At 37.7% G+C, this 16,951-nt stretch overlaps 1 protein-coding gene across 1 annotated transcript; it reads right to left on the bottom strand.

Moving 5' to 3' along the window:
- Nucleotides 1-13,717: 13,717 nt before the first annotated feature.
- Nucleotides 13,718-15,803, bottom strand: LOC141620170 (uncharacterized). Its single transcript, XM_074437109.1, has 3 exons — nucleotides 15,219-15,803; nucleotides 14,483-14,917; nucleotides 13,718-13,906 (listed from the first exon to the last, which is right to left on the bottom strand). Exons 1-3 carry the CDS (start codon nucleotides 15,801-15,803, stop codon nucleotides 13,718-13,720), a joined length of 1,209 nt encoding a protein of 402 aa, XP_074293210.1.
- Between the last annotated feature and the right edge of the window lie 1,148 nt (nucleotides 15,804-16,951).

Raw genomic sequence — 16,951 nt, 5'->3', positions numbered from 1 at the left:
ACAGAACACCTAAAAAGTAAATGGATTGCAAAATAAATGGACCTGAAAATAACTAAACTGACTTTAAACAACTAACGAGTGAATAACTGAATAACATATAGAATAACTGACTTTATTCATTACAATAACCGAGTTTCTACATTACAATAACTACAAATACCATAGTTTCTACATTACAATAATTGAGTTTATACATTACAATAATTGAGTTCCTACATTATAATTGAGTTCCTACATTACAATAACTGAGATTCCAAATTACAATAACTTAGTTTCTGCATTTGAATAACTATTAAATAACCACGTTTCTTCATTACAATAACTGAGTTTCTACAATACATCAACTACAAATACCAGAGTTTTTACATTACAATAACTGAGTTCCTACATTACAATAACTGAGTTTCTACATTAAAATAACTATACATACCAGAGAACATTATTCTCAATAAACAAGTTATTTTACTATAGTAACGTAATTATTTTATCATACAACATCAATTATTCTATTACACGACGTCAATTATTCCATGGAGCATCAATTATCCCTGTTCAACGTCGTCATTCAACCTGCAAATTACAAAAAATAATGAAACCTTATCGGAATTTGTTGTAATCAACAAATTTTTTGTTGAATTTGTTCTTTACTAATGTTATTAATCATGAAATCGCAAAAAGACAGAAATCTGACGAGTGTTTGTTATTCTCATCCTGCTTTTACTGCAATTCACGGAAAATTAAACACAAAAATCGGATTTGATTTGATATATTAGGGTTTTTCCGAAATTTCATCATTAATTGGAGGAAAAATTGATCGTATCAATTAAAATAATTAAATTTGTAAATGAATTTGGTGTAGACGATTGAAATTACAAAAAAAAATTGAAGAAATTAGGAAAAAGAGAGAAAGAATGAAGAAAATAGGATAGAAAAAAAAGAAGATGAAGAAAATAAGAAAAAAGAGGGGAAAAATGAAGAAGCAGGAAACGTAGGATGAGGGGAGGAGAGAGAAAAAAAATGAGTGTTTTTTTTTTTTTGGTCTAATCTCAGCCCTTGATCTTGTTAGATCCAATGGTATATAAATGCGGGGGTAACTCACGAAAAGTGGCAAACTCACCGGATCTTGCCTCTATATATATATATATATATATATATATATATATATATATATATATATATATATATATATATATATAGAGAGAGAGAGAGAGAGAGAGAGAGAGAGAGAGAGAGAGAGAGAGTGTGGGATCCGGTGAGAACTCCTAAATATTTGAGGATTGGGGATTAGTGAATACAATATCACAAGTTCTTCAATATAATATCAAAAAAATTCGACCTTTGCCAAAAAAAAAAAAAATTTAAAAAAAAAATTATAATTTTTATTTTTTGCACAGGTGTTTTTTTTTTGTGATATTTTATCGAATAAGCTCTGATATTATATTGAACAACCTGTGATATTGTAACAAATCCTCAATCCTCAAAAAGATAGTGTATCCTCACATGATCCCATTCCTAACACCTTGCGTGCTTGATTGTGAGTAGTCTTAGGATGGTGATCTCCGGGGAAGGTTCCCGGGATGCGCATGAATGAGGACAAAATGCCCTGGAAAGGACCCGTGTTGATATGTGGGCCATGTACACAGCCTGGCGAGCTACCGTAAGTGACCGCTCTCGACCCATGGTTTAGTACGGGGTGTTACAGTTGGTATCAAAGCATCACTGCTCTCAACGCTCACACATTGATCTTTAGGAAAATGCCTAATAATGATTTGAACTAAATAAATCATTTAGTGAGAGATGGGTAGAAACCAATAAGGACTTGGATGTTAGTATATGTGTTCTTGCTAATCAGTGCTTAGCATTGACTATGTGTTACCTTTCTTTTAAGATGTCTGGAGGACGCGGAAAAGGAATGTCCGATCAGAATGCAATTAACCAAGCGATCCTTGACTCGCTTAACCAGCTGACCAACAGAATTGAGAACATGGGTCCTCATGGTAGAGAAAACGGTGGACAGCGAGAGTTTATTTTTACCCGCGCTGCTGGGGAGATGGCAAAGAGCAGACTGACATTCTTCAAGGGTACTATTGATCCTGAGGTGTTGAGGATGTGAATTAGACAGATGAAGCGGCAGTTTGAGATTTGCGAGGTTCCAGATCAGCACAAGGTAAACCTGGCCGTCCATTATCTGTAGGAGGAGGCCGATCATTGGTGGAGGATAGTTGGTCCTGGGCTTGGCTAGTTGGCTGCAGTCAGATGCTGCCAGGCGCAACGAGGACGTTGCGTTCTTCAAGTGGGGGTGTGTAATACTCCACTGAACCGAAGATGTTATTCGGGTGGGGTAGCCCCTTGAAGAGGTTCATTGATAGGCTTAAAATATGACTAGTGCTTAAAGGGATTGAAAGTACTACTCATGTCAACAAAGTGCACTTTCTTTTCTGGTTATCCATGCGAAAGAACTCCAAAGTTAAGCGTGCTTGACTGAGAGTAGTCTTAGGATGGATGATCTCTTGGGAAGGTTCCCGGGATGCGCATGAGTGAGGACAAAATGCGCGGGAAAGGACCCGTATTGATTTGTGAGCCATGTACACAGCCTGACGAGTTACCGTAAGTGACCGCTCTTGACCCATGGTTTGGGCCGGGGTGTTACAGACTTACTAAATATAAGTGTAATTATATTAGTTTATATAAAAATAGATTTACTAAATGTAAGATATTAGTGTAATTTCTTATTATGAAATATCTAATGAAGTTATCTTATTTCTTGCATAATTTTTGCATTTTAAGTATGTTGTAAACATATAATTTTAATCTATAACTTTAAAGAAGTTTTGAGTGTAATAATGTCTACAGTTTCGAGTGTAATATTTGCCCCTTCCTCAAATCTCATCTAATACGTAAACTATAGGGTTTCTTTATGTCTTCAAAACTAAACATGTAGCCAACAACCTAAGGGGTTATTCTGAAAAGTGGACCAATAAAACAAAGAAAGAAAGGCTGTTTTTTTTTTTTTTTTTTTTTTTTTTGACAATAATGAACTTTATATATGAAAACTACCAAACAAAGTGTTGAGAACATATACAACATCAGCCAGTAGCCAAGCTTACTGACCAGTGAACATATCTACGAAGGAAAGTACGAATTGTGCATAAAGAGTGACGCAATTCGATTGGTACTGGCGTTGTGGAGGCCAGAACAGAAGATAATTTTTTTGAAGTAACTTGGAAAGAAACGGAACATAGTGATGCCGAGTGAGCCCGATACATGTTGAGAAGTAGACCTTTCGTCGATGCGGCAAAAACAGAGGAAGCCCGCACATGTTGAATAATGGCAGTGCTTGAGATCCAATCCGAAGAAGTCACAATGAACCGATCCCGAGGAGATGACCTACAAACCAGAATAAAGTAAGTGACAGCAGACAAAGTCAAAGTATTGTCCAATGGCAAGATGGAAATTTTGTTAGTGTTCTGCACAAAGGAAGGCCAAAGGACAGGCAGCTGAGAGTGAGAAGCAAAAAGGTAGTCAGCCATATGTAAAATCTGAAACGGGTTGACCGTGCAGTTATCAAAGATAACAGAATTGCGAAGCATCCAAATGGCCTTTATAATACAAAGAAATCGTAGGAGGCACTGATCTACCGCATTTGTGACCCTGTGAAAATATCCAATAAAATCAGCAAGCCATCGTTGCAAGCAAACCGCAGGGTTAGCTACAGAATTAATGCCAAGAGCCGAAGAAAGCCAAACATGTCTAGCAACAGTACAAGTTCGAAATAAATGATTTAAAGACTCAGAATGTGAGTGACAGAAAACACATGACGTACTTACCTGGATGCCTCGAGCAGATAGATTTTCTAACGAGGGAAGGATATTATGAACTATACGCCAAACAAGAAGATAAAACTTAGTAGAGAAGCGAAGACCCCAGAGAACTTTCCACGGAAAGGCAGAGTAAAACGATGAAGAGCAAGAAAAGGATATGCGTAACAACAAGAAATCATATCCCGAGCGGACCGTGTAGACTCCGTCCTCCGTGTATTTCCAATAAAGGAAATCGTCAATATCTATATGAGGAGGTTTCATGGCAAGAATAATTTTGGCACAAGGAGACTGAAACCAACGATAAACGGCAAATTGATTCCAATTACCTGAAGGAGTGAGCAAAGTAGAAATTACAGGCGAGGCATCAGCAGAAATAGGTCTCACTAAGGGAGTATTCCCATTAACCCAAGGACTTGAAAGAAGGTCTACAGAGGAACCATTACCGAGCTTCCAGACGAAGCCAGGAGCGAAAGCATTAGCTGTGCGACATAAGCCAGACCATAAAAAGGAAGGATGAGAGACTTTTGATCGCGAAGCAGGAATCGGTAGATCCTTCCTATTCTTGGGAATCATAAATTTTGATAATAAACCAGACTGCTGGTGATGGATTCGCCAAAAGTTCTTCATTAGGGAAGCCTGACTTAACAAAGAGACAGATTTCAGACCAAGGCCTCCATGTTCACGAGGAAGCTGCAGAGAGTCCCTAGAGAGCCAATGAATATATCTATGACGAATATCCTTGCGCCACCAAAAAGCCGCAATCAAAGAGTCTAGCTTCTTACAGATTCCGATTGGAAAAGGAACAGAAGTCATCAAAAACCGAATCGAACACAATATAATAGAGTTTATGATGAGCAATTTGCAAGGCTGACTGAGGTGCAGCGAAGACCAAACAATAATACGAGTTGTCATCTTGTCCAACAAAGGTTGAAAAACCAAAGGCTTCTTCGAAGGAAGATCAACAGGGACACCCAAATAATTCCCAAAACTATCAGATGTTCTCATCTTCAGAATGGATGCCATATGAGACTTGAAATCAGCTGGTGCATTTGGACTGAATTTAATAAAAGACTTATCCAGATTTTTTTGGAGCTTGTGTCCTCCACAAATTAGTGTGATAACATTTGTAAATCTCTTACAGGTTCACAAGGGTATACTTCGTATATTTAATCAGTTGATTAACGTTTACCTAATAACAGTTGGCTTGCTAGAATGTTTGACGTTATTATCCTACAGATGGCGGTGATCAACTGGTCCCTAAAGGTCACACCTATAGGATGTGTTTGAGAAATGTGGTTATAGAAATATAATCACATTGATGCCCAAAATGACTAAAAAGTTAGTCGATGTGTTGATGAGATAATTATTTAATGAAAATTAAATAATATTAGTTGAGACGAATTAACTGTCAATTCGTAAATTAAATATAATAAGTTATATTTAATTAAATATATATAATGTTAGCTTGGACGAATTAATCTGTTAATTCGTAAATAAATATAATCAGTTGTATTTAATATCAACAAGATGAATGTGTCATAGTGGTAATAGTGAGGGTACACATACCAAGAGGTCATGGGTTCGATCCTCACTAGATGACAATTCAACACATATTATATATTTTTGGAAAGACCAAAAATAAGGAGCTGATAGTCCTTATTTCGGTCTGATGGCCGAAAATTAGGAAAGTATTATTCTTTCCTAATTAACTCGATAATTCGGTCAGTATAAAAAGAAAGGGAGAGAATTTTTTTCTACCCTACTGCTTTTTCTTGACCTTGCCTCCTCTCTCTCATCACAAAAACACAAAACAACTAAATTTTACAGAAAATGTTAGATCGATTTCTAGCATAATCAAAGGGCATATCTCAGATCGTCTTGGGTGCAACTAATAGGCGAATATCAATTTTGATATTGTTCTTAGGCCAATTTTGCTAGGACCGAAGGTTAATTCTAAATCCTTATACTTTGTTTATGTATTTTGTTTATGACCTTTAATCATCATTGTTAAATTCGTTATAATCCTTCTAGTTTAAGGGAAGTATACAGATTATTTCTCACAAGTGGTATCAGAGCACTAGGCCACGATTTTAATCTTGATGATTTTCATAAATTTGTATGTGAACAATGAGAATTTTCGAAAATAAATTTTAGGGTTTCGAATTTTTAGGGTTCGGCAAAAAAAAAAAAAAATTTTGTGCCGATTTATTTTTTTTCCTCTACCGTTTTTTTGTTATTTTCGTTTGATGATATTTTTCCATTTTATTTTTCATATTATAAGTTTTAATCAGTCAATATTATCATATGAAGAATTGGTAGTTTTTGATTTAATGCAAATTAAGTTAAAATTAAATGGAATCGTCATGTTTATGATAAAAAGATTGTTTTTGCTATATAGTTTTTGGCATATAAATTAATCATGTTTATTATTTCATATGCTAAATCATGTTCTAATAGCAAAGGTAAACAATTTAGTCATCAAATCTTATTTTAGGGCATATTGCCGCAAAAGAAAAAGAAAAAAAAGGAGGACGTTTTTAGGGTTTGCCGTATAAAAAAAAACATTTATTTTTGTTTTTGTTTTTTTTTGGTAAACCGAGAAAAAGAAAAAAAAGAGAAAGTTTTTTTTCCTTGTTTTTTTTGCCTTATTGCCGAAAGAAAAAGATATGGAAAGTTTTGTTTTCTTTTTGTTTTACCTAATTGCCAAAAAAAATAACACAAGAGGCTTGTTTTTTTTCTTCAGCCATGTTTGAGCTGGAATTTAAAAAAAAAAAAAAAAAAATTGTTGTTTATTTTCCAGCCGTGTACAAATAAAAAAAAAGGGAGTTTTTTTTTGTTTTGTTTTGGCTAATTAGTTATTGTGAATCGGTTCACAATTTAAAGATACCGAGTTATTTTAAAGCAGTTTAAAATTTAGACAGATAGAATTCGTATTACAAGTTTAATATGGATTAAGAATGAAATTAATGTGATTAAATTGCGGAATTGTCACTTAATTTAATTTAAATAGGTGGTTTGGATAAATTAATCAACATAATTAAGGAATTGTGTCATGTATGTTTAATTTATTTTTAGTTGATGTTTTTAATTTTGTTGAATGAATCGAATGAATGAATTTTATTTACGTATTTAATTTTGCAATCGGTTGTATTTTGTAATACTTAGTGTGGCCTTAGTCAAATTATGTTTTCGTAATGAAGGAAACATGATTTCTTATGTAATTATGAGAACTCGAATCTCCTTTATTTTAGTTTTGGGTTTTTGAAATTAGAATGTAATTAATAGGTCAATTATGTAATTTTATTTATTGTAATTTCAAAGAAGACTAAAGATGGAGATTGAAGCTCACTCCCGCTACATGGATCAAGATGGAACATCAAGACAAGCTTCTCGGGTCCAAGGATGGATTCCAAACTTGTATTTATTGTTCATTTTGATAGGATAGGCCACACTAGGACTTTTACTGTATTTACGTTTTTTCATTCTTATTGCTTTTCATTCACATGTTAGTTTATGCATCATATTCCGCCTAAAACCAAACCACCTACTTCTAAAATGCATGAAAATTGACTCATATAGGTTGTATGTTAGTTTTCATGGACATGCAGATGTCACAGTCTATAAGCCATCACCTTAGTTTATTCATTCTCGCATGCTAGTTTTTAGTTCACTTAAAATGAATTAAAATAAAGTTGATGGGATCTTCCTCTAAAACGGAAATTGAGATTAGTCTTTATAAGGGCAAACATCTATGAATCCCTTCTTCGTCGGTAGGCCTAATATGACCCCTTCTACGTTGGGTAAGTAGTTGTGTTGACTTAGTTTACCTCAACATCATAGTCCGAAGAGTTTCTCGTGATTATGATGGACTATAGATAGAATTTACAGAAATTTATCGACCAAGAATTCTAACGGTAGAATTAGCTAAAAGGTAAGCTTATCAATTTACAGAGAATTGAGTCTTGGGGTCATTTATATAATTCTTAAGGGAGGTCAATTGTATAAATGTTTTTGAGTCTTCGCGTTATGACATTAGTTCATTAGACTTAAAATAAAAACGATGCACATGCTTATTATTTTATTCTTCTTTCGCAGTGTAGAACACGTTTATTATCAATAATACAGTTACAACAAATGGCTGGAAATAACGCAATCCCAATGTCTAGTGCCACACTAGATCGTTCGTCCTGGCTTAAGATGTTCATGGACCAAATGAATCAGTCCACTCGACTGAAGAATGATGGGTCCAATTTTGCGATCGGGAGGCGGCACTACGGAATGCGCCATCTGCGACGGTAAGCTCGGGTATTTAATCGAGCCAATACCGATCAACCCAGGCCCAAATGCAGGAGTCAACGAGTCACTCGCTTATAGTGATTTCGTTATGGAAGCGGGTGCGATAAAGAACGTACTCATCTTTGCAATGGAAACCAATTTGCAGAGACGCTTCATTGCCCAAGGTGCAAACAATATTTTAACCACGCTCACTAACGAGTTCTCAAAGGCACCAAGAATCGTTACTTATGAGCATACCTGTCGCTTCTTTGATGCGAAACTCCAGAAGGGCCAACCGGTTAGCCCACACATTCTTCTCATGATTGAGAATGTCGAAAAGCTGGAGGCACTGAATTGTAAAATCAGTAAGAGCATTGCCATTGACCGAATGCTTCATTCTCTTCACGATGGTTTTGCCCTTTTCAGGGCGAACTACTACATGAATGACTTGAAAAAGAGTCCTCATGAGCTACACTCCCTTCTCGTACAGACCGAGAAGGATATGAAATTGAGTGGGAGCATGAAGCAGGATGTTCTCACGATTCACAACAAGAGTAAAGGTAAGGGCAAGGCTCATGGCGACCTAGCTGTAGGTAAGCCAAAGTTCAAGAAGCCAGGAAACGGTAAGAGTGCGCCTGGTGAGACTAGTGGCTCACATGGCAAGACAAAGAGCAAGGGCGGTGACATAGAGTGCCACCATTGTCACAAGACTGGATATTGGAGGAGGAACTGTCCCGTCTACCGTGAGGACATCAAGGCAGGCCGCGTCGTTCCTTTTGGTATGTCATCTTATATTCATATGATTGAGATTAACCATGCAAGTTTCGGAACTTGGGTACTAGATACTGGTTGTGGTTCTCATCTGTGTAATCATTTGCAGGGCCTAAAGAACATCATACCTCTCGAAAAAGGTGATGTGGACCTGCGAGTCGGGAATGGAGCACGAGTTGCTGCTGCCTCGAAGGGAACATATGTAATCCAACTCCCTAGTGGTTTTGAGGTATCTTTAAATAACTGTTACTATGTACCCAGTTTATCTAAGAATATTATTTCAGTTTCCATACTTGCTAAAGACGGTTTTACATTTTCAATAAAGGATAATAGTTGTATTTTCTCTTTTAATGAAATGATTTATGGCAAAGCAGTTTCCATGAATGGAATTTACATCTTAGATCAAACCACATAAGTATTACACATGAATAATAAGAAATTAAAGGTTGGTGACAAAGATCAAACCTATCTATGGCATTGTCGAATGGGACACATAAATGAGACACGCGTAAAGAAACTCGTCGATAATGGGACTATTCCCGCATTCGGATTTTCTGCATATGGCACGTGTGAATCATGTCTCATTGGCAAGATGACTCGAATTTCCTTCAAAGGTGTTGGAATGCGCGCTAGTGACCTATTAGGACTCATACATACGGACGTATGTGGACCTATGTCAATTACCGCTATAGATGGTTATAGATATTTTATCACTTTCACGGACGATTTGAGTAGATACGGATATGTCTACTTAATGAAGCATAAAAGTGAGTCCTTTGAGAAATTCAAGGAATACCAGAATAGGGTACAGAACCAACTGGGTAGAAAGATTAAAGCACTTCGTTCGGATCGGGGTGGCGAATATCTTTCAAATGAGTTTGATCAACACACGAAAGACTGTGGAATCGTTTTGCGCTTAACTCCACCGAACACCTCAATTGAATGGTGTGTCCGAACGGAGAAATCGAACCTTACTTGATATGGTTCGATCCATGATGAGTCACACCGTAGTGCCGATTCATTATGGGGTTATGCTCTTTGTCACCGCTCTTATACTTAACCGAAGTCCGTATAAAGTCAGACAAGACTCCATATGAAATGTGGAAGGAACGGTCCCTAACTTGTCCTTTATTCGGGTTTGGGGCTGCGAGGCTTATGTCAAGTGGAGACACGAGGATAAGCTCGGCCCGCGATCGGTCAAGACATACTTTATAGGTTATCCAAAAGGAACATTTGGTCATTACTTCTATTCGCCTACCGAACATCGAGTTTTGTTGCGGCGGTCGGCGTTCTTAGAGAAAGAATTTCTCAAGAACAAGTCGAGTAATAGAACCTTCGAGTGTCATGAGATTCCAACCAACAACCGAGGAATGGATGGAGGAAGCTGTACCTCCAACTGATGATACGGTTAATATTCCTGAGGAACCTAGGAGGTCGGGTAGAGACTCTCATCCTCCGGACAGATATATTGGTATGGTCGAGGAGAATGACGTTTTACTTCTAGAAATTAATGAACCCGCAACCTATAAAGGTGCTATGGCATGTTCCGACTCAAAGCTATGGCTTGAAGCCATGCAATCCGAGATGGACTCCATGTATGAGAATAACGTATGGGATCTAGTTGATTTACCTAAAAAGGTAAAACCTCTACAGTGCAAATGGCTTTACAAAATAAAGCGTTCTGTAGACGCGCAACCGGATATCTATAAGGCACGACTTGTGGCAAAAGGTTTCACTCAAGTGCAAGGACTGCATTATGATGAAATTTTTGCACCTGTAGTCATGCTACGTTCCATTCGGATAATCTTAGCGATTGCCGCATTTCATGATTATGAGATTTGGCAAATGGATGTGAAAACCGCCTTCTTAAATGGTTATTTGGAGGAAGAGTTGTACATGGTGCAACCCGAAGGTTTCATAGATCCTGAACATCCTAAGAAAGTATGCAAGCTTAAGCGTTCCATTTATGGACTTAAGCAAGCTTCTCGGAGTTGGAATCATCGTTTCGACCAAGTGATAAAAGAGTATGGATTCATTCGATCGGTCGAAGAACCATGCTTATATATCAAGTCGAGTGGGAGCAAGATTGTATTCTTGATATTGTATGTCGATGACATACTCTTGATTGGGAATGACATTCCTCTCCTATCTTCGGTTAAAGAATGGTTGAAGAACCATTTCCAGATGAAAGATCTGGGTGAGGCACAACGCATTTTGGGAATCCGTATCTACCGAGATAGATCACGACGGACGTTATCACTTAGTCAGGAGTCTTATTTGGATAAGGTTCTTGAGAGGTTCAGCATGACCAACTCCAAGAAGGGGAACCTTCCCTATGACGACTGGGATGCATTTGAGCAAGTCTCAGTCAACCACGACGCCTGAAGGGATTGAGTGCATGAGTCGTGTTCCTTATGCATCTGCAATAGGATCGATCATGTATGCCATGATATGCACACGTCCAGACGTGGCATATGCATTGAGTATGACGAGTCGGTACCAAAAGACTCCAGGTGAAACACACTGGATAGCAGTCAAAAATATCCTCAAGTACCTACGGAGGACTAAGGATTGGGTATTGACTTATGGAGGCGATACTAAGCTATGCGCAACCGATTCTGTGATGCTAGCTTCCAAACGGATCGAGATGATTCAAAATCTCAGTCCGAGTTCGTCTTCACTCTTAATGGTGCTGCGGTCAGCTGGAAGAGTTCCAAACAGAGTGTTGTAGCAGATTCTACTACTGAATCCGAGTACTATGCCGCTTCGGAAGCTGCAAAGGAAGCGATATGGATGCGTCAATTCTTACAAGGGCTTTCGGTAGTTCCTAGTTCGAATGACCCGATCACCATCTATTGTGACAATAGAGGTGCCATCTTCCAGGCTAAGGAGTCAAAGTCTAGCAACAAATCTAGACATGTACTTCGGAAGGCTCACCTGATCCGTGATTACGTGGAGCAAGAAGAGATAGTGATTGACAAGATTGCGACGGATGATAACATCGCAGATCCTCTCACCAAACCATTGAATTATGATAAGCATGTAGGGCATGTTAATTCCATGGGAATTAAACATGTTCCTGAGTTGTAGTACTTGATTATGGATTTGATACATTATCTTTATCATATACTATTTATAACTTCATCGTTTTATATATATAATATTTTTTTTTTCATGTGGATTGTACTGACAACATTGAACGCCACAAAGTGAACTGAATTACATTATATTTGTTTTGGTCCGTAATCGCCAATGTGAGCCGATAACCCGGCTATTATATTGTGCCATCGATTGATGGTGGGTTCAACGAGCCATAAGTCAAACGGTTGACTGATTGATCACGAGATGCGAGATTATAACGATACCTCGTAGGACAACTTTTTGTGACAACGTAATGGAGTCCTAAATGTTTAATAACATTCGGTGCCCGGTCGTGGATAGGACATCCATTGTGTTCCTAGAGTCGATTCTTTTGACTATCGACTTGTCTCTTGAGATTAAGGCAGTTTTTGGGTGAATTTGGTTTCTTTCTCACGGTCTGCCGTAACTGGAGGCTAAGTAGTTTTTTTATGGGTCATTTCATACTGTGCTTACATCTGCAGGATTCGAGTTGAGGAAAATATCCAACCCTTATCAGGTATAGTTATTTCTCAGGGCCACTCGAGGAGTTGTAACTAAAATGCATGGCCATGCTCGAATGTTGATTCGTTTATCACTTAAGTTACTCTCTAGTCGGGAAAACCACTCTTGATACTGATCGCTTGTAAAAATACGACCTTTGTGAATTCGGATTTGCAAATTGTTTTACATTGAGTGGGAGAAATTTTATAGGATATGAGAATCGGTTATCGCACATACACTTGTGAGGACAAGTGGGAGTTTGTTGGAGCTTGTGTCCTCCACAAATTAGTGTGATAACATTTGTAAATCTCTTACGGGTTCACAAGGGTATACTTCGTATATTTAATCACTTGATTAACGTTTACCTAATAACGGTTGGCTTGCTAGAAAGTTTGACGTTATTATCATACCGATGGCGGTGATCAACTGGTCCCTAAAGGTCACACCTATAGGATGTGTTTGAGAAATGTGGTTATAGAAATATAATCACATTGATGCCCAAAATGACTAAAAAGTTAGTCGATGTGTTGATGAGATAATTATTTAATGAAAATTAAATAATATTAGTTGAGACAATTAATTTCCAATTAAAAATTAAATATAATAAGTTATATTTAATTAAATATGTATAATGTTAGCTTGGGCGAATTAATCATTAATTCGTAATTAAATATAATCATTGTATTTAATATCAACAAGATGAATGTGTCATAGTGGTAATAGTGAGGGTACACATACCAAGAGGTCATGGGTTCGATCCTCACTAGATGACAATTCAACACATATTATATATTTTTGGAAAGACCAAAAATAAGGAGCCGATAGTCCTTATTTTGGTCTCTGATGGCGAAAATTAGGAAAGTATTATTCTTTCCTAATTAAATCGATAATTAAATTATATAAAAAGAAAGGGAGAGAATTTTTTTCTACCCTAATGCTTTTTCTTGACCTTGCCTCCTCTCTCTCATCACAAAAACACAAAACAACTAAATTTTACAGAAAATTTTAGATCGATTACTAGCATAATCAAAGGGCATATCTCAGATCGTCTTGGGTGCAACTAATAGGCGAATATTAATTTTGATATTGTTCTTAGGCCAAATTTGCTAGGACCGAAGGTTAATTCTAAATCCTTATACTTTGTTTATGTATTTTGTTTATGACCTTTAATCATCATTGTTAAATTCGTTATAATCCTTCTAGTTTAAGGAAAGTATACAGATTATTTTTCACAGATTTATCATCTGTCCCGAGGCAAGCTCAAAGCACCGAAATAAATCCCTTAGAGTCTCAAAGGAAGTTGGAGTAGCTTTACAGCAAATAAACGCATCATCAGCATAAAAAAGATGTGTGATCGGAGGTGCATACCGAGAAATCTTAAGGCCAGGTAAGGTGCCAGCCTTCTCCGCAGCGCGCAACTGGTAAGATAAAATTTCCATACAAATGATAAACAAATAAGGTGAAAGTGGATCACCTTGCCTCAGACCACAAGAAGGTCTAAAAGAACTAGAGGGCTCGCCATTGATCAGGATATTATAAGTTACAGTTGAGATACATTCTCAGATAATATTTTGCCAGAAGACTGGGAAACCGAATTTTTTCATGATCGCAATGAGAAATGGCCAAGACACACGGTCAAACGCTTTATGCATATTAAGTTTCAGAGCCGCATAAGAAACCAAACCTTTCTTTGTTTTATTAAAATAATGCATAATTTCATGAGTAATAAGACAGCCGTCTGACATAAGCCGAGAGGGAACAAAAGCCTGCTGAGAATCCAAAACGATCGATGATATGACAAGCTTGATACGATTAGCAAGGCACTTGGAAGCCAGCCGATAAATAACATTGCAGAGACTGATAGGACGATACCGAGAGATCAGTTCCGGTTTCTCGGCCTTAGGGATAGGAATAATATGAGTATTATTCCACTCTTTCAACATAACACCCGAATTAAGGAAACGAAGCAGAGCCATAGTAACTAAGTGACCAACCTGGGGCCAGAAAGTCTGGAAAATTTTTGGAGTAATGCCATCTGGGCCAGGTGATTTGGAGCCATCCATACCATTGAGAGCATGAATAATATCAAGCTCAGTGAAAGGAGCCGATAGCAACAAACAGTCTGCCGAACTAAGCTGCGGCAGATCAAGTGACTCAAGCAAAGGGTCAATAAAACCTCTCGGTGAGCCAGGATCTTGAGGAGGCGTAGAACACAAGAGATCCTGAAAGAAAGAAGTAATCTCCAACGATATCTGATCCGGATTAAATAACCATTCTCCTGAGGCAGAACGTAAAGCAAGGATGCGTTGATGTGAAGACCGTTGTTTGACGCGGGAATATAAGAATCTCGATGGTAGACCATCCAAAATGTCGTTCTTCAACTTTGCACGTTGCAGCCAGTAAGCATGCTGTGTCTGAAGAAGTTGAAGCTGTTAAGAGCGAACATGTTGAAAAGACGTTGCTGACTCAACATCTACAATCCGAGTACTTGAGGATTAAATTTTTTGTTGAATCTCAGACCAATTAATACCATGGGATAGCCGATGATGAATCACCCATTGCATTATAGAAAACCGCACCGAAGCTAGCCGCCATGATAAAACATACATTGGAGAACCAAGAATAGAAATCCGCCAGGCACAGTCAACAATGTTTGCAATTTCTGGAGAACTGAAACACCAGTTATCAAGGCGATATGGGCGGCGGCAAAACTTTGAATTAGGGAGAAACTTGAGGATAATTGGAGCATGGTCCGAAAAGAATGGGTAGATGCATAACCGACACAACAGGGAAAAGGTGAAGCCAATCATTGTTAGTATAGGCGCGGTCAAGTCTTTCCATAATCAGTTGATCATCAGAGCGATTATTGAACCAGGTAAAAGGTGGACCAAAGAAAGGAACGACAAGCAATGAATTATCCAATCTCCAGGAGGTAAAGTCCTGTTGGCCGCGTATGACATTGAAGCCACCTAATTTATCAGAATGCAGTTCAACTTGATTAAAATCACCAATAATAAGAAAAGGAGACAGACCCGAAATTAATTCAGTAATTGTGTTCCATAAAGGTAGACGAAGCTCAAAAGATGGTTCACCATATATAAACATCACATACATATCTTTCTTTGTACATACAGGGTTAGCAACTAAAGATAATGTACACAATATAAAGTGAGGGTTAATACTAATAGGACTAAGTACAACCGAATCATCCCAACACAAAAGAAGACCCCCACTATGTCCAACAGAGTCGATGCCACAAAAATGAGGGAGTCCAAGATGAGATGTCTTAGAAGCAGCAGATGATACCGAAGTCATAGTTTCTTGCAAAACAAAATTGACGGATGATATTGATGGATACACCAAAATAGAAAAGGAATTGTAGGATCATCCGTCTCTCCTAATCCCCTACAATTCCAGGTAAAAGATATCATTTGAAAACGGGTGGCGAATTAAGGTCCGCCACCAGACCATCAGCAAGCATGTCTTCATCTCTGTTACATGACAAAAAAGAAACAGATAAGGGATGAGAAACTAAATGAAAAAGAAAAAGCTCATCTGGACAAAAACGCTTGGGAGGCAGATGCTCAAAAGTGTCACAGGCAATAGAACTGAACAACCGCTTACCAGAAGGCCTCAAACCATCAGCAAAATGATTAGAAATCTTAGGAAAAATATAAGAAAAAGGAGGAATCGAAGATGAATCTAATATCAATTTAGGATCAATTGATGCTAGGTTCATATTACATTCCAAATCAAAAATAGAAACTCTGTTAGTCCGTTTAAAAGAAGCGCGACTAGAAGAACTAATACCGACAGTTACCTTTCTTTTTGTAAACTAGGGTTAGTGCCCTAGAAACAGGTTCCACAGGCTCCATAGCAACATCAGAAGAATAAGCGAGTGTGTCACGAAAAAGGCAGCCGGTATCAATAACTTGGGTCGGGAGCGTGGGAGAGCGAAGTCCCAGCAGAGGGGAGTCCTCCATAACATCTTCAAGAACATGCATACGGAAAGATGGTGACGGTGGATGAGCACTTACAGCCGGTGGAACAAACCTAGATGATGAAGGTGGATCAAAGGCAAAGTTCCCACGCAACACAGGGAACGATTCCAAAAGAACCTCGCGGGAGTGATCCTCATGAACCTGGAATTCAGGTGAGGCCGAAGAAGACAGTCCAGCAACATCTCGGAAAGGCTGTTTTTGTAGGATGTGTATTTTTGAAGAAGACTTCGCTAGGGCCTGAGGCTAATTTTTTGACAGTACATTATCTTCTTCTAGGTATTTATAGATGTAACACCCGCGATTTTTGTAATCTATTTTCGTAATCGTATTTTATTTTCGTTTACGATTTGATTTGTATGACTCGGAATTTACCTGTGAGCCATTTTTTTTCTTCCTTTGAATTCTTAAGTTTTCTTATGTCTCGAATATTCCTTTGTTTCGAGAGTTATTATTTTTCTAATC

This window comes from Silene latifolia, chromosome X (genome assembly GCF_048544455.1).
Source record: "Silene latifolia isolate original U9 population chromosome X, ASM4854445v1, whole genome shotgun sequence".
In the NCBI taxonomy this organism is placed as follows: domain Eukaryota; kingdom Viridiplantae; phylum Streptophyta; class Magnoliopsida; order Caryophyllales; family Caryophyllaceae; genus Silene; species Silene latifolia.
The sequence above is the reverse complement of the archived record's forward strand: the minus strand, read 5'-3'. Positions and strand labels throughout refer to the sequence as shown.